This window comes from Pleurodeles waltl, chromosome 10, assembly GCF_031143425.1.
Source record: "Pleurodeles waltl isolate 20211129_DDA chromosome 10, aPleWal1.hap1.20221129, whole genome shotgun sequence".
Classification (NCBI taxonomy): Eukaryota; Metazoa; Chordata; class Amphibia; order Caudata; family Salamandridae; genus Pleurodeles; species Pleurodeles waltl.
The window spans coordinates 1,040,435,002-1,040,460,369 of NC_090449.1; the positions used below are offsets into that span (position 1 = coordinate 1,040,435,002).

At 45.5% G+C, this 25,368-nt stretch overlaps 1 protein-coding gene across 3 annotated transcripts in view; it reads left to right on the forward strand.

Annotated features, from left to right (window-relative positions):
* The window catches only part of SLC4A7 (solute carrier family 4 member 7), a 305,235-nt gene that overhangs the window by 41,578 nt on the left and 238,289 nt on the right, over positions 1-25,368 (forward strand). For all 3 annotated transcript variants that reach the window (XM_069212019.1, XM_069212017.1, XM_069212018.1), the window contains exon 2: positions 25,262-25,343. In XM_069212019.1, coding sequence (XP_069068120.1) covers positions 25,262-25,343 — 82 coding nt within the window. The remainder of the gene's footprint in view (positions 1-25,261; positions 25,344-25,368) is intronic.

The following is a 25,368-nucleotide window of genomic DNA, read 5'->3' on the forward strand; positions in this document are numbered from 1 at the left end:
CTCTGCGCGCATCCTTGGGGCTCCCTTCCTCTCGACCTTGCTGGTTTGTGCAGCTCGCCCTTCCCATGCACCTTGAAGCATCGTTCATTCCCGGCCACCACAGCCCAGGTTCCCCCCCTTTCTCCCCCGCAGATTGTTATTTACCGAAGAGACCTGTAACCGGATGCGCCAAGGCGCTAATCCCACATTGTTATTCTAGCCACGAGGTGCGCCAAGCGCTGCGCCCATCATCACCGTGCGCAAAGCGCCCTCCCTGCGCGCAGGAGGAGGAGGCGCAGCACCGGCTGCTTATCAATACCTTTCCGTTTTTAGACTGCTATTGTGGAGGGAAGGGAGAAGTTCAAACGTGCGCGCTTCGGTTCCTTTTTTGGCCTTCTCTGCTGGATCCGGAGGCGCCTGTGCCGCCGCCCCGCTGCCCGGCTCTGGGTGCGACATTTATTACCCTGAAAGCCTCCCTCCTCCGGCGGCGGTAATTGGCCGCCTCCTGCCGGGTGCTCGCCGGGCTCCTGGCAGCCCAGCATCCGCAGGCCCGTGCGCACTGCGCCGCCTCCCGGGCCCCGGAGGTGGCTCCTGTGACCGTGCCAAGGGCACTCGGTGGTGCCGCCGCAGCCGCCGCCATGGAAGGACGGTCTCCGAGGAGGGTCCCGCACGCCGTACGTACCTTTTATTTACTCCAGGGTTAGAGAGTGCCCCCCCAGCTGATGCCCATCCGACCGTTCCGTGCAGAATTTAGGCAAGGTGCCTTACAGCCCTGGCTTCATAGCGCTTCTTTACAGCCTATTGAGCACCGATTGCGGTTCGCCTTGAGCGTGTCATTGGCTGCTTTTGACTTCTCTCTGGCACGCAGACCTTATGCGATCTTAAGCTTTTCGCATGGTTTTTACACCCACACTTGGCATCCTACGCTTTTTTTCTGCAGCATTCCTGCACTCGACTGGTGTTAACGTCACGCGGGAAGTTTGTTTCTTTTTTGTGTTTTTGCATTGCTTTGCATTACATTGCATCCCCGGCTTCTAGCCTGGGTTGCAAAATTGCGCAACAAAGCGGCTGTCGGTGGCAGGACTGGGCAGTGAGATCAGGCTTGATTAGACAATCGTTAAAGCCGATTTGGCGCTCAAAAGGTCATCTAATGTCAAGTCTCTCTGGTCTGCTTCCGGATTTGTGTTGGGACATTCGAGAGTTGTGCGGGCTTTAACAACTGCATGCTTAATAGGGTTCGATGTCAAGAAACGATGCAGGATTCCTAATCCTACTGAGGTCCAGTGTGTAAATGCGCCCTGGGATTTTAAGAATCGGTTAGTTGAAGGTGTATGACGCAGTATCCGGGAACATAAAACACCCCTCCCCGCAGCTTAATGTAAATGTGCAGCCTGTAAACCCCTTGGCCATGGTCTGCTCCTGGAGTGCGTAGGTTACCATTGCTCCAGCTGTTAGGTCGTCATGGTTCCAGTATACGTCAGTAAACCCGCCCTGTCTTATGTTTGCGCCCTACCAACTCATGCACTGTAATCGAGCATTACAAGCAGGAGGTGGTGGTCTTTTTGTGCCAGGTGGTCTAACGGCTTTGGTGGTCCCCTCTCTCCCTGATCCTTTGGATGGGCGCTGGTATGCTCGTGGGCCACTGTAATTATGCAGCAGACGAGGGCCAATTCATCCTGAGCCCAAAGATGTTCTGTTCCTTCCCCTAGAGGCCTTCCCCTGCAGTACATCACTTCTTTTGGGGGGAGTGGGGGGGAGGGGGGTCAGTCTGCTATCCTGGTTCCAACCTGAAGTATGCCCGTTTCATGCAAACCTCGCCCCCCAAGAAATTTCCGCAGGTATACACCCAGCGGTGTTTTGAGCACCCTCATTGGAGACCAGCCGGTCATCCCACCTTCGGATATTATAGCCCAGCCGGTCATCCCCATATATAACTGGGCATCAAGTCTTGCCATGCGCATTGGTAGACAGACCCCCCCCCCCCCCCCCACCCACGCAGACCATTCAGCCCCCTCAGGGTGGCCTATCCTATGGGTCCATCTCTTCACTATGGACACACTTCTTATGTCACCTACGAGATTAACCCAGTCACTGCGTTTGCTTCCTCTCTGTTCCTTACTCCAGTCTCGTATACTGATTACTGAATTACAAAGCATACTTGCTTGCAGGTTGCCTGAGATCCATCTTGGAAGTGTAAACCTACAGCAGTCATTTTTATTTACACTTTGTCCTCAGTGGGTTTGTGGTCTGTGCTTGATTAATCTCCGTCTGAAGCTCTCAGCTCAACAGCAGAGCTGGCGTGAAGTAGGGAATAATTTAATATTCATCTCGTTTATTAAGCTCCAAATATGCTGACAGAAGGTCACCGCTATCTTAGGTTGATTAGAAATTGGATATTGTTCGTTGTAAAGTCCAACCTGGGGGAGACGAGGGTGGCATTTGGCGTTCCTTGTCTGTTGCCTGCAGACGCTCTTCACTTATCGCCCTGTCTTGGAATCTATTTCCCAATACATATAGCTTGTCTCCACACTTTTTTTTTTTAAATCAAAATAAACAGATTACACTATATATCCGCGAACCTATCTCCAAGGGGAAGTGAATTCGGTGCCTTATCGGTGTGTAGATGCGAGCAGACAGCTTAATTTTACTAAATATTAATAGATTTATGCAAGTGTGACCGTCATAGACATCATTCAGGTGCGTGGGTGTGTGCAAGTTTGTGCTCGTATGTAATATATTTGAACTCCTACACACACACTATTCCCTTCTTCCCACCCACCCATATGCCCTTTTCCATATTTCTATTTTCAACATTACTCTGTAGTTCTCAATCTGTTAGTAAATCTGTGTTTTTGTTGATTTTACAGATAGGATAGGTTGCAGCTTTACAACACGTTTATTATTTTTTCTACTACTTTGAGATTAGTTTCCCATCAGCGCCACCACTGGGGAGCTTCTGCTCAGTTATCTCGTTAAGCCCTTTTTTCCAGAAGGCACCCTTCGTTTTTTTTATTGCATTTAGTTGTTTGTTTTTTCGTGGTGATAAGATCTGCCATTGTAAGGGAGTTAAACATTTAGTGTCCATTGCTTGGCATCTCTTCAGGCTAGCATGCCAAAGATAACCACTCTAGCGAGTGATAAAGGTTGCATGTCGAAAACAAGCATCATCAAAGCCAATAGGTTTGCCTTGCTTTTTTTTTTTTTTTTTATCCTGACCAAACCATTAAAAATGCCTGCTGCAGTGAAATTCAAAACTATAAAAATAATTCCTTCTGTACATAGTGCTTCAATGATAAACTCAAATTTGTGATTTAATCGCTTTACTTTTTAGAATCGAAAAGTCCCTTATGTGTTATAATAAAAGCACCCCAAAAGGGGAAGGATGCTGCAAACAATAGCATGTGGTGAGAAATACTCCGGTGTGGAGCCAAAGCCTGCCCTATTTATATTTTGAAGAATTGGTAACATTAGATCATGCATAGAGATGCTCTGAGCAAGACCTAAAAAAAAAAAATACTCCACCCTCCAAGAGAACGCCTTTTTAGTACAGGCAAAATGACTAACTAAAACCCTGTTCTAGAATTGGGTTTGAAGTCTGATAACCTCAGATATGCTGCAAAGTGCTTCAGTGCTACTAAAGGCTGCACGCAATGCTTTATAAATTTTAAATATTTGAATGCTTCTGAAAAGGAGACCTAAACCATTTCAAAATTATTAAAGTAAAAAAAAAAAAAATCTGACCAGATGGCACCTTACTGAAATGATGGTATGTTTGTCTTCCAAGTCAAGCTTGATGGAATTTCTAGATTCAGGTAAAGCAGTGGCTTTACTCTCTGTGGTCAGTTCTATCCTTAAGCCTGGACCTTGTTAGCTCTACTTTAAGCATTATCTACTATCTGAAAATCTGCACGTCCACCAGCGTCTGCTTGAGACCAGGGTCTCTTCTTGCTCCTATCAGAAACCATTACTTCTTGTAGAGCTGTTACTCTTGGGCTTAAAGGAGCAAACCCTTGGTGACCAGTGATGGCCTTGAAGACCCCTTACCAGTTTATGACATGTAGGCTGCTAGTGTTCGGCCTCCTTCTAGGAAAAGCTACCAGCTTGAACCCTCTTCGAAGGTTGGTAGAATGGCCTTTGGTTCCAGAAGCAGCTTCTTTGCCAGTGTTAGAAATCTACCCGATTCGGATGAGCCATTGCGGCATTTGCTCAGTAACCTGTTAAAATTAATGTTTGCTTTCAGCTCTGGGTAGGAACACAGTTGAAGAAACTTACAATGTTAGTTTATTAAGAGGATGCAACATGTTTTAGTTGACATGGAAATTAAAAAGTGTGCCGCACCCCCCCTCAACTACTTTCACTGATGTCTGTCTAGGTTCCTAGCGTGAACCTGCTTAAACTCTGGTGGCTCTAGGTTTTGAGAAAATGAAAAACTGTCATTGAGTTCCTCCCATCCTGAAACTAGGATTTCTTCTCTGAAAAGTTGACCGCAGTGGTAATTACAGTGTTTATGTATTTTATAAACATACTTTAACCATTCCATAGTTAAAATATTTCCAATAGTGAAGCATAAGTAAAACTATTTAATCTTCATAGCATACCTCTTACTGAGTGACTCCTTAATCCATAAATATTTTCTTTTGTTTAAGTCTTCCTCCGCCTAATAGCTTCAGTATCTGGTGGTTCTCTGCAGTTGGTGAACTAGTCATGTTAGTCTGGTGTTTGCTGAAATGTTCCTCCTCAAGTTCTAATGCTAAGGGCAATCATTTGTCACTAAATGCTGTACTGCCATGGATCAAACCGGGCCCAATTCAAGTGTTAAAGTGCTTGTTTTGGTTAAATTAATAGTAATTGTCATAGTTAACATCCAGTAAAATAACTTAAAATTTTACATTCCTAATTGCATGTTTCAAGTAATTTATTCCGGAATAAAAATGTTATTGTTTTGCTTGAAGTATTTAAATGGACCTTTAAATGAAAAGAAAAAAACCTTGTCCTTTCATCCAGTCTTGCTTCATGAACAGTCACCAAAAATTAGAGCAGGAAAACATCAGTTTATTCAGTTTATGCCTGGTTAGGTTGTAAAACCTATTCAGATAGGTCCCCCAAGGATCCTCACAGAGTCTCTCACTGTTCAACGTATGCATGACCCCTGTTGCTGCCATCGTCAGAAGCCACGGTATGAACATCGTGCCATATGCCAATGACACATAACTCATCATTTCCCTCACTGAAGACCCAGACACGGCCAAAAGGAACTTTCACTCAGGAATGGAAGCCGTCGCCACCTGGATGAGAGAAAGCTGCCTCAAGCTCAACTCCGACAAGACGGAGCTCCTCATCTTCGGAAATGCCACCTCAGCTTGTTGGGACAACTCCTGGTGGCCAACGTCCCTCAGCACCACCCACCCCTGCTACACTGACCGAGCACGGCCGCAACTTAGAAATCCTCTTTGACCACTCCCTATCCATGACCCGCCAGGTAAACTGTCACTTCCTCCTGCTGGCACACACTCCGCAAACTTCGGAAGATGTTCAGATGGATGCCAGCAGACTATCGCAGGACAGTCACCCACTCCTTAGTCACTAGCAAGCTCGACTACAGCAACAGGGCTCTACACTGGCACCTCGACTAGGAACATCAAAAAACTTAAACTCATCCAGAACGCCGCCGCCAGACTCGTTCTGGATCGCCCTTGCCAAGAACACATCTCCCAACATCTGAGGACCCTCCACTGGCTTCCAGTCGGGAAGTGGATCACCTTCAAACTTCTCAACCACATGACCAGCCTACCTGAACCACTGTCTCTCCTTCCACACCCCGCCAGATCCCTCCGCTCCGCCTAGGTGGCCCTGGCCACTGTCCCTTTCATCCGCAAAACCACCACCACCGGAGGACGATCTTTCACCTACACTGCAGCAAAGAGCTGGAACAACCTCCCCTAGCACATCACACAACGCCCGTCGCTCACCATCTTCAGGAAGACCCTCAAGATTACTGATTGATATCCACTAGATGGCCGCTTTTAATTCATCAAGTAGTGCGTTCTGATGCTTACCTATTCTAAAGCTGCTTCCTCAGTCAAATGACTAGTCGTCTATAATCTCTGTTCCTTTATTGTAGGAGAGTGGCATGACAGGTTCACAGTAGTCTCTTCTGAGTGCATTCATAACCAGCAGGTAGGTTAAAACAAGTCCTAACTCGGTCACCTAGTTAAGAGGTATTTATCAAAATCTAAGTACAGTGACTGCGTTTGTCCTTAATTGTCAACCTATTGTATGCAAAGTCTGGACTGCTTTGAAGAACCTCGAATGCATTTTAAAATTCGTTAACATTTCAATAGAATTCTCTGCCTCGTGTCAAATTTGAGTGCAGATTTAAAATCCACATGACAAAGCATTGCAGAAGTCGTCTTCTGGGAAGTCACATTGGCTAGTGTATCAAGACACATGCAGACATTTATTTTTGTTCCTGAATGTTATTCTCTAATCTACAGCTTTGGTGAATGGCAGCAAATTCTTTCAGTGGACCATTTCACCGGTAGTCTACAGGTAGCTGGTTCATTCAGTTCACATTGTTGTCAACAGCTCCCCTCATCTGTCTGGTATGTTTAAGAAAGTGTGACTCTACTGACTGATCTCACTATCCGTGTCCACAATGTTGCATGCCTTTTTTCTCCAGATGTTCAAGATATCCATTAAGTGCATAAGGGATTCCAACTTTAGGTTTTGAGTGCTACTTTCATCTTAAGTGGTAGGTCCTTGCATCTTTTATGGACCTTGCCTCCCTTTGGAATATCCAAGTTTCAGGCAGGGTGGCACGTATGGAAAAAGTCCCAAAGGACTCCATCAATGTCACCACCTCCACCGAAGAGACACCCCCCTCAAGGCCGAACACCTGCACCTCCAGATCCACACAGACCCCAGGACAACCCTCAGAGGAACTCTCATCTACTGGACCACGCGCCCACTTCAGCGAATCCATCGCTGACTTCATCTCCCCGCACGCCCTTGCCTCGCCGGACTACATCCCCCTCGGTGACCTCAACTTCCACCTGGAACAGAACAACGACCCCAACACCACCAACCTGCTCGACAACCTCAGTCTCAAGCAACTGGTGAACACCCCCACCCACATCGCCGGACACACGCTCGACCCCATCTTCTCCGCCAGCAACCACGTATCCTTCAGCCACTCCTCCGTAATACACTGGACCGACCACAGATGTGTCCACTTCACCTTCCGACGCGAGACTCTCCAACTCCGCACACAACCCATCCCACGCAGACATTGGAACAAAATCCCAACGGAACAGCTTCTCTCCACTTTCAGCGACAACCAACCCACCTTCTCCACCGACCCCCAACGATGCAGCCCTCAGCCTCACGCATTGGATCACCAACTGCGCTGGCAACCTCGCACCCCTCAGACGCCTCCCAAGACAGACCAACACCAGGAAACCTCTTTGGTTCACAGACACCCTCAAGGAATCTAAAAAAAACTGCCGCACCCTCGAGAGAGCCTGGCGCAAGGACCACACCGCAGAAAACATGTCTGCCCTCAAACGCCACCCGCGAACACCACCAACTGATCCGCGCCACCAAAAGAACTTCCTTCACAGACAGACTGGACAAGAACACTTACAACAGCAAAGAACTCTTCAACATTGTCAAAGAGCTCTCCAATCCGAACGCCACTTCCAACGCCATCACGCCCTCACAAGACCTCTGCAACGCCCTCGCCACCTTCTTCCATCGTAAGATCACCGACCTACACGACAGCTTCGGACACCAGATCCAGCCAACCACCAAAGAACCTACAACCCCAGCCATCACCCTCAACGCCTGGACTCACATCAGCACGGAGGAGACCAAAGCTACCATGAACTCCATCCACTCCGGTGCCCCCTCGGACCCCTGCCCACACTTCATCTTCAACAAAGCCGACGACATCATCGCCCCGCATCTCCAGACCATCAACAACAGCTCGTTTGCTTCTGCCACCTTCCCCGAGAGCTGGAAACACGCAGAAGTCAACGCCCTACTGAAGAAACCTACGGCGGACCCCAGTGACCTGAAGAACTTCCGCCCCATCTCACTCCTCCCCTTCCCTGCCAAAGTCATAGAGAAGACAGTCAACAAGCAACTTACCAACTTCCTTGAAGAAGACAACCTACTCGACCCCTCTCAGTCCGGATTACGAGCCAATCACAGCACAGAAACCGCCCTAATCTCAGTCACAGACGACATCAGAACTCTGATGGACAACGGAGAAACAGTCGCCCTCATCCTCCTCGACCTCTCGGCTGCCTTCGACACCGTCTGCCACCGAACCCTAATATCCCGCCTCCACTCCACCGGTATCCAAGGACCGGCCCTGGACTGGATCACCTCTTTCCTCTCCAACCGCTCCCAAAGAGTCTACCTCCCACCGTTCCGCTCAGACCCCACTGAGATCATCTGCGGCGTCCCACAAGGCTCCTCGCTCAGCCCGACTCTCTTCAATGTCTACATGAGCCCCCTCGCCGACATCGTACGCAAACTCAACATCAACATCACCTTCTACGCTGACGACACTCAGCTGATACTTTCCCTCACCAAGGACCCCACCAGCGCCAAGACCAACCTGCAAGATGGAATGAAAGACGTCGCAGAATGGATGAAACTCAACCGTCTGAAACTGAACTCAGACAAAACGGAAGTCCTCATCCTCGGAAACACCCCGTCCGCCTGGGACGACTCCTGGTGGCCCACGGCCCTTGGCACCGCACCTACCCCCTCAGACCACGCACGCAACTTCGGATTCATCCTGGACCCACTTCTCACCATGACCAAACAAGTCAATGCCGTATCATCTTCCTGCTTCCTCACCCTCCGCAAGCTCCGAAAGATCTTCCGTTGTATCCCCGCCAACACCAGAAAGACTGACCCACGCCCTCGTCACGAGCCGCCTGGACTACGGAAACACCCTATACGCAGGAACCACCGCTAAACTCCAGAAACGTCTGCAGCGAATACAAAACGCCTCAGCCTCGACATACCCCGCAACAGCCACATCTCCGCCCACCTGCACCTACACTGGCTTCCCGTCAACAAAAGGATCACCTTCCGGCTACTCACCCACGCACACAAAGCCCTCCACAACAAGGGGCCCGAATACCTCAACCGTCGCCTCAGTTTCTACACGCCCACCCTTCAACTTCGCTCCGCCAACCTCGCACTCGCCGCCGTCCCTCGCATCCGCTGCACCACCGCAGGTGGGAAATCCTTCTCCTACCTGGCGGCCAAGACATGGAATTCCCTCCCCACCAACCTAAGGACCACCTCACATTCCGGAGGCAACTCAAGACCTGGCTCTTCGAGCAGCAGTAACCCCCACCCCCTAGCGCCTTGAGACCCTCACGGGTGAGTAGTGCGCTTTATAAATGTTTGTTTGATTTGATCAGGAGAACCTTAACTTGAACTGTGCACACTTTTGGCAGTGATGCAACAACATGGTCACCGTGTGCAGGGTATTTTTGGAAGGTCTTTGTGCAGACACTGTAAAGGCTGATGCAGTGCCACCCAGGGCTCACCAGGGCACTGCCGCTGGTAACCCTAGCTCATGCTATGCCCACATGGGATCCACTTCGTTGGCTTTGGAAGGCTTCATGCTCCTATTGTGAAGTGGAATGACTGTTGCAACAAGGCCAGAGATTGTGACCCAGTTGGCACAAGCAGGAGAATCTACTTAGTAGACAAAAGATTCTCTTGCTCCAACATTCTGCTGAACTGTTGAAACTATGTTGTCCTTTGAGGCACGACAAAGTGACTTACAAGTACCTTCAGTGCTGCCTGGGCTTCTCTCCTTTCAGTGCGAAGTAGCAGAAATTAGTCGAGGCTTACTTCCAATGTATCTTTAATCAGTGCTTTCTAGCCCATTGAGACAGTTGTTCAGCACCAACACCCCTGTTAAACCCACCGAGACAGCTGTACGGCATCGACACACCTGCCAAAGCCACCAAGACAGCTGTACGACACCCAACACCCCTGTCAAACCCACCAAGACAGCTGTACAGCACCACTCGGTGAGACAGCTGATCGGCACCAACACCCCTGTCAAACCCACCAAGACAGCTGTTCAGCACCAACACCCCTGTTCCAGCTCATTGAACAGATGTTGCAGTCCCTTGACCAAGCTAGCAGTGCCAAGCTTGTGCATGACCCTTTCTTCCACTTGCGGCTTGATGCCCCACTAAGGTGTTGTGTGTTGGTGAGATCCAGGGAATCAAAGTTAAATCCATCAACTTGATAATATGTTTGTGTGCATCACTTGATACTTCCGGATTTACAGTTTCTAAGCACGACACATGGCAGAGGCTTCTATATTCCAAGTTAGTATAAAACCCAGTTTAGTATTACTTCTTACGTGAACGTCTAAAGTACCAAAGTTTGAGTTGGCCTTTTTGTGGATTTAAGTTTACCAGTCGGTTCCACCATGTGTCAAACAGGTGTCCGTACCTCTCTCCTCTCTCTTGCCGCGTAAGTCTTGTCTGAATCAGATATTCGCACGTCTGATTAAAACGTCGACACTGTGTTCTTCTTTTTTTTTTTATTTATTTTTTTATTTTTATTTTTTTAACCAAAAAACAGGTAGGTAACCTCTACCTTGTATTGAAGAATGTGTTCAGCTTTTCTTTCTTCTGAAATGCATAATTTCTAGATGAGGAAACCCGATGGAAATGCAAGCTGTACTGGGTCAGTATTTCTGATACAGTAATAAGGACTGTGTGGTACCTGGGAAGTAGCAGTAGAGGGTGTGCCCTTTCTCTCCCGGTCAGTGTTCCTCTCTTCAGACTGTGCGTTACACAATAACACTTTTCCCTTTGCCAAGCAGAAAAACCTCTGAATATTATTTTTACCCAGATTTATTGCGCACCCATCACAAAATGGGAGAGTTATGTACTGAATCATATACTTGTAAAAACACATTAGAGGCAGAGGTGAGTGGTAGGTATTGGACCATGTTGTACAACCAATACAAGCTTGAAGTTACCAATCAAATAGCTTTCAATGTGAAAGTGCAATTTCAAACTAATTCTGTTCACCTAATAGAATTACGTAGTAATCCAAACAAAATCCATCAGACAACATAAAGACCATTTACTTTTATGAAATTTGTATTTGTAAAGCACGTTCCAGCCGTAGCATTGAAGCGCTAAGTGGAGAGAGATGCAAGTGAGAACAAAAAAAAGATGGAGGAGCAGCAGCAACTTTTCATGGACAAAAAGTTATAGGGGAAAAAAGCCATGTTTTTAGCTGTTTCCGAAAAGGCACAAAACATTTCCTCTTTCCTGATACGGAGTGGGAGAGTGTTCCAAAGCTTAGCTGCTGCCACCGAAAAAGCTGTCACCCCATTTAGATTTCCTGCAGCGGGATACCGAGGCAAGATAAGCGACGACTAGGCGCATACTATCTCAAAGTTGCGTAAAGGTATTTGGACCTCTCGGAATGGAGAGCCTTGAGTAAGGCAGAGAGCTTTAGAGAAAATACATTTCTCCACAGTAAGCCAATGCAACTGCCTCAGGCTCCCACTGGTGGATACAGACCTCGGAAGATCCAGCACCAGGCGGGCTGTGGTGTTCTGTATGAGTTGCAGCTTGTGGAGAGAGCCTTTGTTGATGTTCAGCATCAAAGCATTGCAATAGTCCAATTGAGATATGACTAAAGCAAGAATCACTGAAATTCTGAGATCCTTCTGTAAGAAGGGTAACATTTTCTGGAGAGTTTTAATCGCCCAGTAACGGGTTTTAATAATATGATTAACCTGTAGGTCAAAAGATATAGCATTGTCAAATAAGATCCCTAAATTTCTCGCAACCGGTATGGGTGCAGGCAGGTCTCTGCAAGATTGTGGCAACCAGCGAGAGGTCCATAAAGAGCTGTTAGCACCGAAAAGTAGGATTTAACTTTTCTCTCCGTTCATTTTTAGCCAATTTTGGCTCGTCCAATTATTGACCTCCTTCATGCAGTTGTGAAACCTGACTGCTACCCCCTCCTAGTTCCTATTGACCGGGATAATAAGCTGGGTATCATCAGCATATGAAAGACTCGCATCTGTAAGATTATCCAGTGTATAATACCAAGGCTGTGTATGGAACATATTAAGCTTGTTTGCAAGCAGGTCTAGGTTCTTGTTCTGTGGAAGTAACACACGCTGTAATAGTCAAAGGTTCCTTTTATCTCTTGCTCACCAGAAGAGGCTTCGATTTCTGGTTTTCCTTGTGTTTCTTAATCCTCAGCAGAGATCAGGGTGTCCTGCCCCTGGAGGAAGGCAGTGTTCCAGTGCCAGTCCGAGGATAACATTATGGGTGGGGTGATTTTACGTAGGCTTTGAGTAGAGAAGGCAAAGGCAGAATTATGCATTGTGAACACTGTGTGGGAGACTATGCTTCTTGACTCGATTTTCGAAACGTTTTAGACCATTAAATAGCCGACCCTTGTGCTTCCAGCTAAAGAACACCATGCATCACTTCACTTGGCCTCATTAACTTCAAGGCTGGCTAGGAGACAGCAAATCCACTTTCAGGATTAAGACTTCCTTTTTTATGCCTTTAATCCTTCTCACTAAAGCCGAATCACAAACTCTAGGAACACACTGTGGTCTTTGGCGCATGTGCGAAGAAGTCCAGCCAGTCAAACACTTTATCTGCCACCGCTACTGTAGTGAACATGTGGGTGCGGGGGATTACCAGTAAACTCTTGCAGTATGTGAAATGGTCCCACTGCCAGAGCAGGCTGCGTCTGTGGTACACTTAAACCTGTATTGACAGACACATGGTAATGGATCTTTGATTGCCACTGCAGTGCCCATTTAAAATATCTTGTTAAATGTCAGCCAGAGATGTGAAGTAAATCAATTTACTCATGCTTTGTTTATTTAAATATATTGTGTTTCATCATACATTAGAGTTGCCTTTGTCATTTCATGGACTGGAAAGGAGGGCTCAGGGTTGTCAGGACTGCTCAGTTCGTTGTCAATAGGCCCGGTGACAAGTGGGTGTGTACTAGTGTGAGGCCACCCCTCACCTAGCCTCCATGGTAGTCCAGGTACACAACCTTCCTCCTGGCCAATGGGTTGTTGATGCTCCGTGCTGTCAGGCTGAGGAAAAAGGAGGCAGGGTAGGAGTGTCAAGCCACCTTTATTCCAGCCTCCTTGATAGTCACACCATGCCTCCTCATGCCACAACTCCTTCTTCTGGTGCAATGGTCTGTGCCATGCATGATCTAAGAGCCAGGATTCCTTGTAAAAAAGCTATGCCACCTGCATCCTATTCTCATCGATAGTCATGCCACACACCCACATCCTGGCCCAATGGGCTGTTGATGGTCCTGTGCCTTCGGAAAGCCAGGAGACCCGATGCTGTGTAGTAGTGCCAAGCAATTGCTATTTTTTTGCCACACCCTTCCTCCTGGTACACTGGCTGTTGATTATTTTAGGTAATCTGCCTTTTCTGTGTGGTCATCCCAGATTTTTCACCTTTCTCTGGACCCTGTACTTTGGCTGGATGTAGAACTATTTGACCTTTACCCCTGCTAACCAGAGATAAAGGTCTTGTGTTCCCATTTTGGAAATGGTAAAATTGGGAGACCCCTAATTGGCACATTTAGCTTACCTATCAGTCCCTAGTATATGGTACAACATGTATCCAGGGCCTGTAAGTTAAATGTCACCAGTGAACTGCAGCACCCTTCAGTGGCAGCTTAACCATGACCTCAGTCCTACCACTATAGCCTGGCTGTGCAGTTTTAAACCGCAAATGCTACCTGTGAAAATAACCCCTTTTGACGGGTCTAAACTTCCTTTTGAATATATGCCACACCTAAGCAGGCGTATTGACCATAGGGCAGGGTGCATGGTATTTAAAAGTAGAACATGTACACTTTTTAAATGTTAAACATGTTGTTATAGTGAAAAGTCCATAACGCTATTTTCACTGTAGCAAGGCTGGCTGTAAAACACTGGAATGCAATATTAAATGTTATTACCCTATCTCTGGAATTAGGCTAGCTAGCAAAATAAACAACTATTTCTAATACTTGGCACAAATCCAAATCAATGGTGGTCCGATTTTTACTCCGTATTAAGGAAAAGTAACTTTCAGAAAGTTACCTTTTCCCTGCCCGAATTTCTTATAGACTAATCTGCTGTTTTGCTCTCGCACTACTTCCAGCTGCTAATTAGCATTTGAATAGGTGTGAATGAATTTAAAATGTCCCCCCAAACAACCCTCCTCCTCCAAGGCCATGCAGGTTTCAATCACAGTGGCGTCTTGGCCTGCACGCTTCTCAGCCTTTGTATACCCCTGCATGCATTAGAAACAAGAACGCGGGGGAAGGTTTATATTCCATAGGGTTTAGAGGGAAATGCAAGATTAAAGAATAGCACGTACAAACATTGCATTGAGAAAGTGTACATAATTTACAACTGAGGGCACCTCTTCTTTTTATTTTTTTAATTTTTTTTAAATGTAATTATATTCTTTGTACTTGCGATACCGTGGTTTCTACCTCCATGTGAAGGTGCTGGTTACCGATTGATGGAAAGCTGCCCCCAACACCTCCAGAATGTAACCAATCAACAGCAGTAAAGCTGGACTGATAGTTCAATTCATATCTTATTGCCGGACGGTAAAATGACCCAGCTTTTGAATATAGCATGCACATACTGTGTTTGAAGCTGCTAAAAAAGTCTTTAAAAAATGAAATGGCTATTTGGGGTCTCTTACCCTTGACTCTAGTTCTATCACAGATCTTGCTCCAGCTGAATGGAAATTACATTAGAGCCAAAGTGCTGTGTGCTGCACTTTTGTTGAGTAACATTGGGTTTTGCCGAGTGAACTGCGGTGCTTCAGCAGAACAGTCTGTTCCTGCAAGAGAGTTGGCCTTCTTTCCTGCTTTTCTGTAGGTCTCACATACTCCGGTTTATTAGTATCTCGCTGGAAGATTCTTTTGTGTAGGGTAACGACCCCTGATGTGCTGACGCAGACAGCTGTGATCTGGAGTATTGTTAACCCTTTAGCTTTCTGTTAGCAGCTGTTAATAACACCAAGAACTGAGTTGTTGGAAATTTTTTCCTTTTGTGTTCTCTCTCAGGTTTACTAATGGCCTGCCAAATAAGTCCGGGCCACCGTTAGAATTTTTTAAACAGCCTCTGGCTTGCTCCCTTAATTAAAATACATTTAGTGTGTGTGTGTGTGTGTGTGTGTGTGTGTATGTGTATGTATGTATGTATGTGTGTGTGTATGTATGTATATATATATATATATATATATATATGTATGTATATAATATATGAGAAAAACACCGCCCTCCCGGGAAATTCTTTAGCAAGTTGATTTAATGACAGGCAGAATTTCTTAAGCAGCATAAATCAAGCTCCATGACGCGTTTCGACATCTCGTCTTTATCAAATGGTTTAAAGTCTTTTTCAATGCTGTTTTAAAACGTCTGTCTTTAGTGCGCAGAGGCATTGTGGGATTTATACCTTCATATCCCACACCTGTGAACTTCATATTAAGGGTCGTGGTGTTGACCCTTGCACCAGCAGCAAGAGTGCTTTGCTTCGAAGACTGCGTTGAGGTTGAAAAAATATATATGTGTATATATATATATATATATATATATCTCACACGAAAAGCCCAGGCCACCAGTCCATGTTAAGATCCAAGCATTTCTGAGCAGCAAGACAAAAAATCCTGATGCGTTTCGGCAACAGCATGCCTTGTTCACAGGTAAGTACGAGCAGGTGTGAGTGAGCCAGTGCTTTTTAAATAGTCATGTGACTTCAATAACCAAACTCCAACTCCCATAATGCACAGTTCCATATAAATAACTTCCTGAACTGGAGCGCTTAATTTCCATAGAGCTGCAATAGCGTCACAGGCACTTCAATTCACTATACAAATGTTCTTATGTGCATTAGGTATCCATTACTTGATAGTCCACTTGCTTTTACAGTTGCTGCCCAGCATAACAGCTATACAAGGAATACATGAAAAGTAAGAGGAGAGGCACACTGTCTCCCTCCTATCCCTTGCTCACCTCCATCGCAATATATTTCTCGGATAAATGCCTTGTTTGCATGAAGGTGAGCGGGTCGGGCCCCTTCTATAAAACTATCATTGTCACCTCCTAGCTCAGAAATGCTATTAAATGCTTGGATCTTAACATGGACTGGTGCCTGGGCTTTTCGTGTTTGGGAGATATTTTCTGTGGGATGCTTCGCCCCAGTAACCCAGGCCGCCCTGCAGGGTCTGTGGCCCCTTACGGAGCAGGAGGTGACAATGATATATATTGTGTGTGTGTGTAGATATAGATATATATCTCAGAGCTTTTAGGTGGGCCCAAATCATTAACGTTTTTGAATATATGCGATGACACAGGCCTGTGTGGCAGGTTTATGCCTTCTGACTCTTTTATTTCATTACGTTTTGCTTCTGATAAGCGTTCTGTTGAAAAGCAAACACCATTTGTGTTTACTTGTGGGTTACAATGTTGCATTATTGAGCTCGGAGGAAAGGGGGGGGTGTTTTTTTATTTTTATTTTTTTATAAAAGGGTTCTTTGTATTTGGACCAGTTTTACATAATGATGACATTGCGTCTGGTAACTCTTGACTGTGTTGGGTGGGACCAGGATGCTCTGTGACCAGAGGGCTGGGTGTTTCCTACACAGGAGGGGCTCACGTGATGGGTCTCCTGGCGATTTAGAAAGGCCCTTCAGTGCGGTTACGGTCTCTGCAAATAGCCTGGGACGTTCACCCAGAGGACTATGGTGACCCCATTTCCAGTGGCGGTCATGCAAAGTGAAACATATTATAGCACCGCCACAAGCTGAGAGTTGGAGCTTTTGGAGTGGACGTCCCCATCCAGTGCAACAGGGAACAACTAAAGGCAGCGTCTGACCTCTGTCTCTCCTTAGAATTACTCCGAGAACTGCAGCGTGGACCAGGTACGAGCAAGGCGCCCAGTGCTCACCCCAACAGTCTTAATTGGGTTAATACACCACGTAAGTATGATACTTTGGCCACCACTTAGAACCCCAGGGACACACACATACTATATGTTGTTTTTGAATATTAATTTTATGGCTGCCTTATTCTCCAGGTTTCTACCACACATCCAACTTTATTTCATAGTGCAGATACCTGGAACACAGGGCCCCGCCAGAGACCTATTTATGTTTAAGATTAACCGATTATTCAAACCTATAACTTTAACACAAGGTACTATTATAAAACAAGCATTTGCAATGGATCTCGAGTTTGCTCAAGTACGAGATATTTAGCGTTGTAAATTCCCAACTGGACTTTTTTTGCCACATAAATTGAAAATGGAAAGTAAAACAGTTGACAAACCAGCCAATTCAAAACGTCACAGCCGCCATGAGCATGAGCGCGAAGGAGAGGCACAAAGGAAAAAAGTTTGCTCGCAGTCAAACTTATCGGCAAACGTGCAGTTATCCTTCTAACAGGGGCTGTCTGCAAGGCGGTAACAAAACCGCCCCACAGAGGGACAAACGTAAAGCATTTGCAAATGATGATAAAGGGTTTTTGAAAGGCAAGCCTATGAACGAGTGATAGTGATGAGTGTGTGGTGGGTGTGGTTAAAAGCCTACAGATATATAACAGGCCAGAGCGCTTGCACGCTCGTCCTAAATACGGTTTGTGTTTATTGGGATATACATTGTCCCTGGGATTTAGTGGTGGCCACATCATTCTGAAGCTATCTTTCTTGTGTGGTACCAAAAACACATTAAAAATAGTTGAGTGGACTTTATTTTTCTAAATAAATAGTAAAAATTGCAGTTTTTTTTTTTTTTTTTTTTTAACTGGGTCCTCATTCTATGACTACAAATACACAGTATATCTTCAGTCACAAAATACACTTGTTACGTGGATCCAAGCTTTTAATTTCTAGGACTGAATATTCCCCTGTGCGCAGAACATTAGTTGACCGTTTTTGTAACTAATGTTCTGTTTCAGATTTGCTTAACCAGCTAAAAACTATCAGATTACAAACTCCAACAGCTGACAAGCGTTTCGTGGGGACAACCGCTTTTTCAAGGCTTTTGTAGGCATTCATTTTCACTTAAAATCCCATGGCAGCTATTTTTTAAGCTACAACCTCCATGCAGTAATTACCAGAGGGGGGGGGGGGGGGTAAGTCTGAACCAGCTGTGAATGGGGGATTTGGAATGGGTGCACTTGCATCACCTTCCACCAGTTAGCCACATATGCAGAGAGGGAACCTCGTTGAAATGTATTCCTGCTATCAACCTGGGCACAGAAAAAGCACGTCCCGGAGAGGACCCTTTACATTCAGATTGTGGGCCTTTGGGGGTGGGGGTGGCACTAACCAGGATAACAACTGCATCTTTCTGGCACATTTGAGTTATTTTGTTTTTTTTATTTGGTCTCTGCTTGGTAGGTAGTAAAACAGATAAATCTTGCTCAAATAGCTAAATTACTTGTATGGACTCGCCTCTTCTAGTTTCTGAATGTTTCTGCAAATGATCTACAGCCTAGTTCTCTTCCATGCAATCCACATCAATCTGAAGGGAGGCTTCTGTGTCCTTCAAGCGTTGTTGTAGTAGGCACCTTTGTACCGTTTGGCGATGCTGGTCCATGCAATCTGCAGTAATGCTCATATTTGGTATATTTTCTGCCTGCATTTATTCCCATCTGCTTTGATGATAGTTGGATTGTTGGCAAGCGTCAGATCCACAAATGGCAGGCGTAACTGCCAAACAGCCGGTTGTACGCTGTATCGCAGAGCTGGCACCGCCTTCCGACCGCTTTTTAGATTTCATCATGCAAGTAAACTTGTGTGGATGACCAGGAGACTGAGGGGCATGAACTGCTGTCCCCTGCCTGCCAGTGGAGTTGGCAGCGATGGGGTATGCTCATGAGAATGTTTCTGAGAATAGATCAGGTGTCAAAACATGTGTAACTTTAGAGCCATGGAAAAGCCATGTGCAAGAAGTGTGGAGGGCGTTTGAGGGTATCCTGTTGACCTTTACCTGTGTTATCCCCCTCCTCCCCAACCATCCCCCCCCCCCCCCCGACCCCTCCTCCCCAGGAGCCCCCGCAGCTCTTTGCATGTTAATTTGTTTTCATGTCCATCTGTGCTCTAGGGACACACCTACATTCTGTACTTCGAGTTTTTCTTTGTAAATGTTTTATCCTCTTGGTTTGTAAGCTTTAGACAGGTACTTCTGAAAGAGCTCCCATCTGCTTTTAGCGCACTTATTTAATGTCTTCAGTACCACTGTCCCCTCATCCCACCCCGGTGCAGTGCTGCGTTGTCTAAGACTCTTAACAGTTAAGAAGCCTGTAGTACTGGTCTCCTTAGACCTGCCGCAAATTGATCTGAACCGCTGTGATCCTTAACACGCGGGTTGAAAGTTTTACTGGGATTTTTGTTTGGTAAACAATTCCAGTGCAGTCGGAGAGAGGAGAGAAGTTGGAAGGGTTATCTTTTTGCCTTTTCCGGATAAAACTCCCGTGTAAGATGAAGAGAAATGATGCTATGTGTAGGAGGAGTTCCCAGTTGTTGCTCTCCCCGCTCAGGATAGCGCATCCAAGCAGCAGCCGCCGCCCTGTAGAAAAGTCTCTTGACCACAAAGTCCTTCTTTACCTGGACCCCTGTTTGCATGACTACTGCATTGAAAGAGCTGAAACCTTATGAATTGAGAGTATGCCTAGTGTACATCTCAGACCTTGGGCTGTACAGATACCGGCTATTTGTCCTTCTATTTGTCCTTCTATCTATTGCATGGATATGATCTATTCTGTGGCCTTGCCTTTTTGTGCATGGGGCCATATCAAATCAAGCTGAAGCTCAATTGGAAAATTATATGTTTACTCTTTGCATGTCGCACTGTGTGATCTGGGGCAGCCAACATTGTTAGGCTGGATTTTCGCATAATCTATAGAGTAAATCTGCTGTATACCTGCGGTGACCGGCCTGAGAGCTGTCTGGGGTGTAGATCTTTCTGAACCACATTTAGTGGTTATGTACACTAGTGAATGTTTACACACTTCTTTGCTATGCTCTTCCGTAAAATGACAATCTTTCCGAGTGGTTTCTTCTGGGATGTTTTTGAGGAAGAAACGCTGTAAAGACTTGATGTTGGAGCAGTAGAAGTTACCATTCTGTTCAAATGTTAGCACTTTGATGGCACCTGAACCACATTTCTCACACAAGGTCCTCTTTGGTGCGCTTTCGAAGGGCTGGAGTGATGGTGACATGTTCTTCGGAAGTTCCTTCCGTAGTTGAGGGATAGAGGCCTTCGAACGGTGAGTGATATCCCTGGATGTTTGTGAATTGGTGGGTGTCGGGCTGTGGCCAAGAGAAGCAGCAAAGGCCAACAGTCTGAAAACAAACATTGGCAAAGCGAGTCATTCTCGCTTTCCCAATGAACAGCAAGCAATCCAGTCTGCTGTGTCCGAGCCCAACGTCCATATAAAAAATCTAGAAAGCATTGTTTTCTGTACTTTCAAGATGGCTGCAGCGTTATGTAAACCCAGCATGCATTGCGTTATATGCACTGCTGTAACAGCACAACTCTAGCTATCTTGAAAGTAAAGCAGTGTTTCCATTGCTTCTTATACTTTTAACAGGGCCAGTCTCTGCTCTTGGCTTGCCCAATGCGAATGACGCTTAAAAGCCTCAGCCATTTTGAGGTGCCAGTAGGGTTGGATGGATGGAAGGGCAGGCACAGGAGAGAACAACAACATTCAGGGCCTCACCAAGGCTGCTACCCTTCAGCTGGTTTGCTGCTTAGGGGAGAGGGCAGGAGGAGGGAGATCCTTTTAGCTAGACTCAAAGAAAGGGCTTAGATGGAATCCGAGATGGCTTGAGTGTGCTCTGAAAATCAAGAAATGCACTCCCATGGAATGCTAAACAAGTAATGAAATATAAAGTCAAAAACCAGAAAAAAAGTATTTCCATGAAATCCGCAGTGGAAGCATACACTCTACTCACTCAAAAGGAAGGGTAAACTGGTTTAACTCCTTTTGACGCAAAGTGGTGTTAATATATGTCAAATGTGTTAGTGTTACATATGCCAATGAAACACAAAATGCAATACAGATATTTACAAAAATAAAAGGGGTTTTGCTCCATCGGTGGGGCAAACAGACCAGGAAGAAAAGCTGTCAGTAACTAGCACTGGCAAAGCCAATGGGTCTCACCTACGAGAGCTATTGACTTAATGTTTTGTAGCCATGCTAGAGAGCGCAAGGCTGCCGTGGAGCATGGTAAAAAGTAATAGTAAAAAGCACTCGCTGCGCCACAAGGCTTATTTTCTATTTATTTTTTTTATTTTTAGCCGCAGGCTTCCCCCAAGGCTACATATGGGTAGAGAGAATGACGGTGGTAGGCAAGAGAGGGTGGGAGAGCAGACTAACAAATTAGGATAGGGGCTGGAAGCAGGTGGACCACAGAAGGTGCAGGTGCAAGCTGATGGGCAACAATCTTACTGTGGAGCCTGGACCAAGTTCGGTTTCTGATGGCCAGTGTCCTTCTACTGGCCACACGCTTGCAGGGGTGCTTTTTTGTCTATTTTTACGCTAGCACTTAGTAGCATTGCATGTTTGCAAGCCCTCACTGACACTCCCACCCCCCTCCTGCTTCGTTGTTGCTTTCTCCTGTTCCTCCCACCCCCTTCCGCTTCAAAGTTGCTTCACCATTGCTTCCCCCCACCAACCCCCTCCTGCTTAGCGGTTGTTTGCCCCTGCAGCTTTCGCAGTGGGTATGTTTTTAAATCAAATTAAATTGCCTTTTCAGGGTCCGATTCCTTGAGCTTCTGAATGTATTTTTTATTTTTTATTTTTTTATTTATAAGGGATTTCAAAACTCTACCTTTCTGTAGGGGTGCAAATTATTTCAAAAGGTGTACTTCGGACTCCACCACTACGACCTCCCCGTTGTCCTTGCACAGCCTGCACCCACTCCTGTGTCTTTGTTGCCTAAGCGAGGAGACTCTTCCGAAGCCTTCCTAAGGCACTGCCCGCTGCTCCCCTGCTCGTGGAGCGGGGCATGATTGACGACCAGGGGCTCTGCAGGAGCAGTCGCCTGCCGAGCTGCCACGTTTGCCGCCTCCCTTCCATCACCGTTTATGATTTGGGTCCATTCTGAAGGCTCAAAGCCTCTTATTACACCATCACTCCCCTGCACCACTCTGATGAATTGGTGATTGCGGGGCGGTGGCTTCACAAGGCAAATATGTTTTTTACCAGAATATCAAAAAAGGCCATTTCTAGACTTCACCTTCACGGGGGCTGCCAGCTGAGACAACTTAGTCCCCTCTTCCCGCCCCCCCTAAAATACCCACCCCTTACTCTTTCCTCACACACCACTGCCATGGTGGTGTTTGGGTTACCTGCCGACGGAGGCATGGCTTGGCTAGTTCTGGGAATGGCCCCTCATCCTTGGCTACATGTCAGGCCCTTTGGATGATGCATAAATGTGTTCAGGTGTACACTGTTCCTTCAGACCTCTTTCCAAGCCCATAGCGAGGTATTGTTTTGTTAACTTATGTTTACTCCTGTCTTATTTAATAGTGCGTGCCTAAATGCTTGTGAAGAAATGGCTTTTTGGCCAGAGCTACCAACTTGGGAACTGGGGTACCAGGTTCGAGCCTCCGTGTCGGCTCAATATAATGTGATCCTGGGCAAATCACTTGGATAGGTATGACTTAAAGTAAAGAAAATAATAATGCTGTAATGCAACCAGTGTTGACAGCGTCTCAGCGCTATTATTTTCTTCACTTTTAGCTATGTTGCACATCAGCGCGACAGCTGCTGTGCAACATGTCTAAAAACGTTGACAAATCCAGTAGGCACAAGCGCAACCTATTGGCTTTTCAAATGCTTGTTACTGAAAGGAAAAAGTGAAGATGGGCCATCCCGAGTTGGATAGTCTTCTCAGTCCTTGCTCAGGTTAGGTGTAAAAGGGGTTCCAAATAACCCTTAGAGCATATAGTATGTTGGCAGATATTTAATTGACTACACTTTGAAAAGAGATATCAAAACCTGCAGTTTGGTTCGTTATGTTAAATGCGTTCCGAGCATGTGAAATCTCTTCTGCTAGCATAAATGTCTTAGCCAATCCACAGTGCATTCTGGAGCTTAAAGTTTCAGATGGGCTTAAAATTCGAGCATGCAAAGTGCTTTGACCAAGAAACAGTAGTTGCTGGATATGCCACATAAGAATTGGGTCAGTTGCCAGCTGGGTATGATAGTATGAAAGATAGAAGACAAGAATGAATATCCATCTGTGACCCTTTTAAAGTCCCTTACACATTTTGCTCCTATTTCACTTACGGTTAATATTGCTTCTGCACAGTTCTCTCAATACCTCCATTATATTACTTAAAATGTTTGGCTTCCTTTCTGTCTTTTTGATTTCATAATACTAACTTTGAGAAATCGAAAACTTTACTGCAGCTTGGCTTTGTGCATCTTAGCTAGTGTGTGGCCTCTTGCCCCTTACAATTCCTTAACTTGCTCTCACTATAAAGCATTTTATAAAATGATTGTAGAATTTGTTGGTTATTTTAGGTGGGCTTGCGTGAAATTATTTTACTGAGGTGTGCGGCATTAAGGAGTTTGAAGACCTTTTGGTTTATGGGCCTCGCAAGAGAGCACCTGGTTAGGATTTGGAGGATTTCGGAATTTCCAGGGTTTTGTAGCAATTACCGCTTGCATGCAGCAACTCCTGCTACTATGAGTTTACCATCATGGTACACTGGTTAATGGCGGTGAATGATGATGATGCTTTAGCCATGATATTTGCTAATGCACCTTATTTCCCACAGATTTTTCTTGGTTAGGGAGGTAGTTCATTGATGCAGGTTTAGAGATCGCTTTAGATATATAGATAAACCTGAAAGGGTATTAGAGTCCTGTAGTCTAATTGCAATGTGGAAATTACTTCTACTCATGTAAAGTAGAACAGATCCTAAGGCTGTAAGTTCTTTGGCTGATCTTGCATATGGCAGGTACCTGCCCAGACCCTGCGTCCTGCCGCTGACTGCTGGTGTCCAAAATAGCTTTACTAGGTTTAGATTTGCTCTGATGGATTTGGCCAACCCCTTGTTTGGTGGTCAAGCTGGGTTTGCTTGACTGCTTAGTCACACTAATTGTATTACTCACCTAGAACATTTATAGAAGCCCTTGTGTGGACTGAAGGGCTATTGCCATGGGAAAATATTACATATCTGATGGATAGCGCCTGATGTTTTTGGTCTGTTTAATTTTTAACTAGATAAAGGGGTGTTATCTGTCTCCTAAGGAAATTTCCATGGGAGTGCTCCGTGTGCTATTAAGGTTCCAAAAAAAGCCCTGAAAGCAGAAAAAACTCGGTGAAACCAAGGCTTAAGTTGTAGCTAAACCTAGCCTGTTCGTCAAATATGGATGCTAGGATCCAGTTCTGTGAACTAGTTGTAGTGTAAAACCTTGGAGAGAAACCAAATGAAGACACTAAAGACCTACACGTTTTTGCTTAAAAATCATGGACAGTGTCTCTTGCTACCCTGCAAAGTTCATCTTCTAAATATCCCAGTGCCGCCCTCCCTCCCTGCAACCACACGTATGAGAAACGCAGGAGACAATTTGGAGAATCTCAGCTATTGCTAGTTGTACTTATAACCTCCTGACACAAGTGTACTGTGGAGCACAAGGTATCTCCGTGGCGCTCTGCAGTGATCCCATTCCCCTCAAATGATCCTACTGATGCCTGTTTCTAGTCTTGTTTGAATGGAAGACATCTCTGACCTCAAATGAGCACATAAATAGGATAGAGATGAATAATGAAGAATTGGACTCAAACCAAACAGTAGCTCGTGATGAAATGTATGCAAAAAACTAAAAAAAAAAAACTTTAAATATTTATATTTTGTGTAAAGGGGAATAACTATTTAACTAAGAATGATGTTTATTTGCAATAAACATATCATTCTGAGCTTCCCATTGTTGATTTGAACCGCTAAAAATGTAGGGTGTTATTTCTTGGTGATGTACCAGTGAATTTCTTAACCAGGAGTGTTTTAAGGCTGCTTCACTGCGAAACAGCCTGCAGCATTTGTTTTGTGGTTGATGATGCCCGCCCCCTAAAAGCCATGCTTTTATATCTGCGTACCAAATAACCTAGGAATTATAGATTGTCCTCCACGCCTTGTAAAAGGCACATTTAAACAATTTTAATTTTACATTTTATTTTTTATTTTTATTTTTTTAGGGCCATGATGAAGAAGCAGTCGTCGATCTAGGGAAAACTAGCTCAACAATCAATACAAACTTCGAGAAAGAAGAGCTGGAAAGTAAGCAAACATATAAATGTTTTTG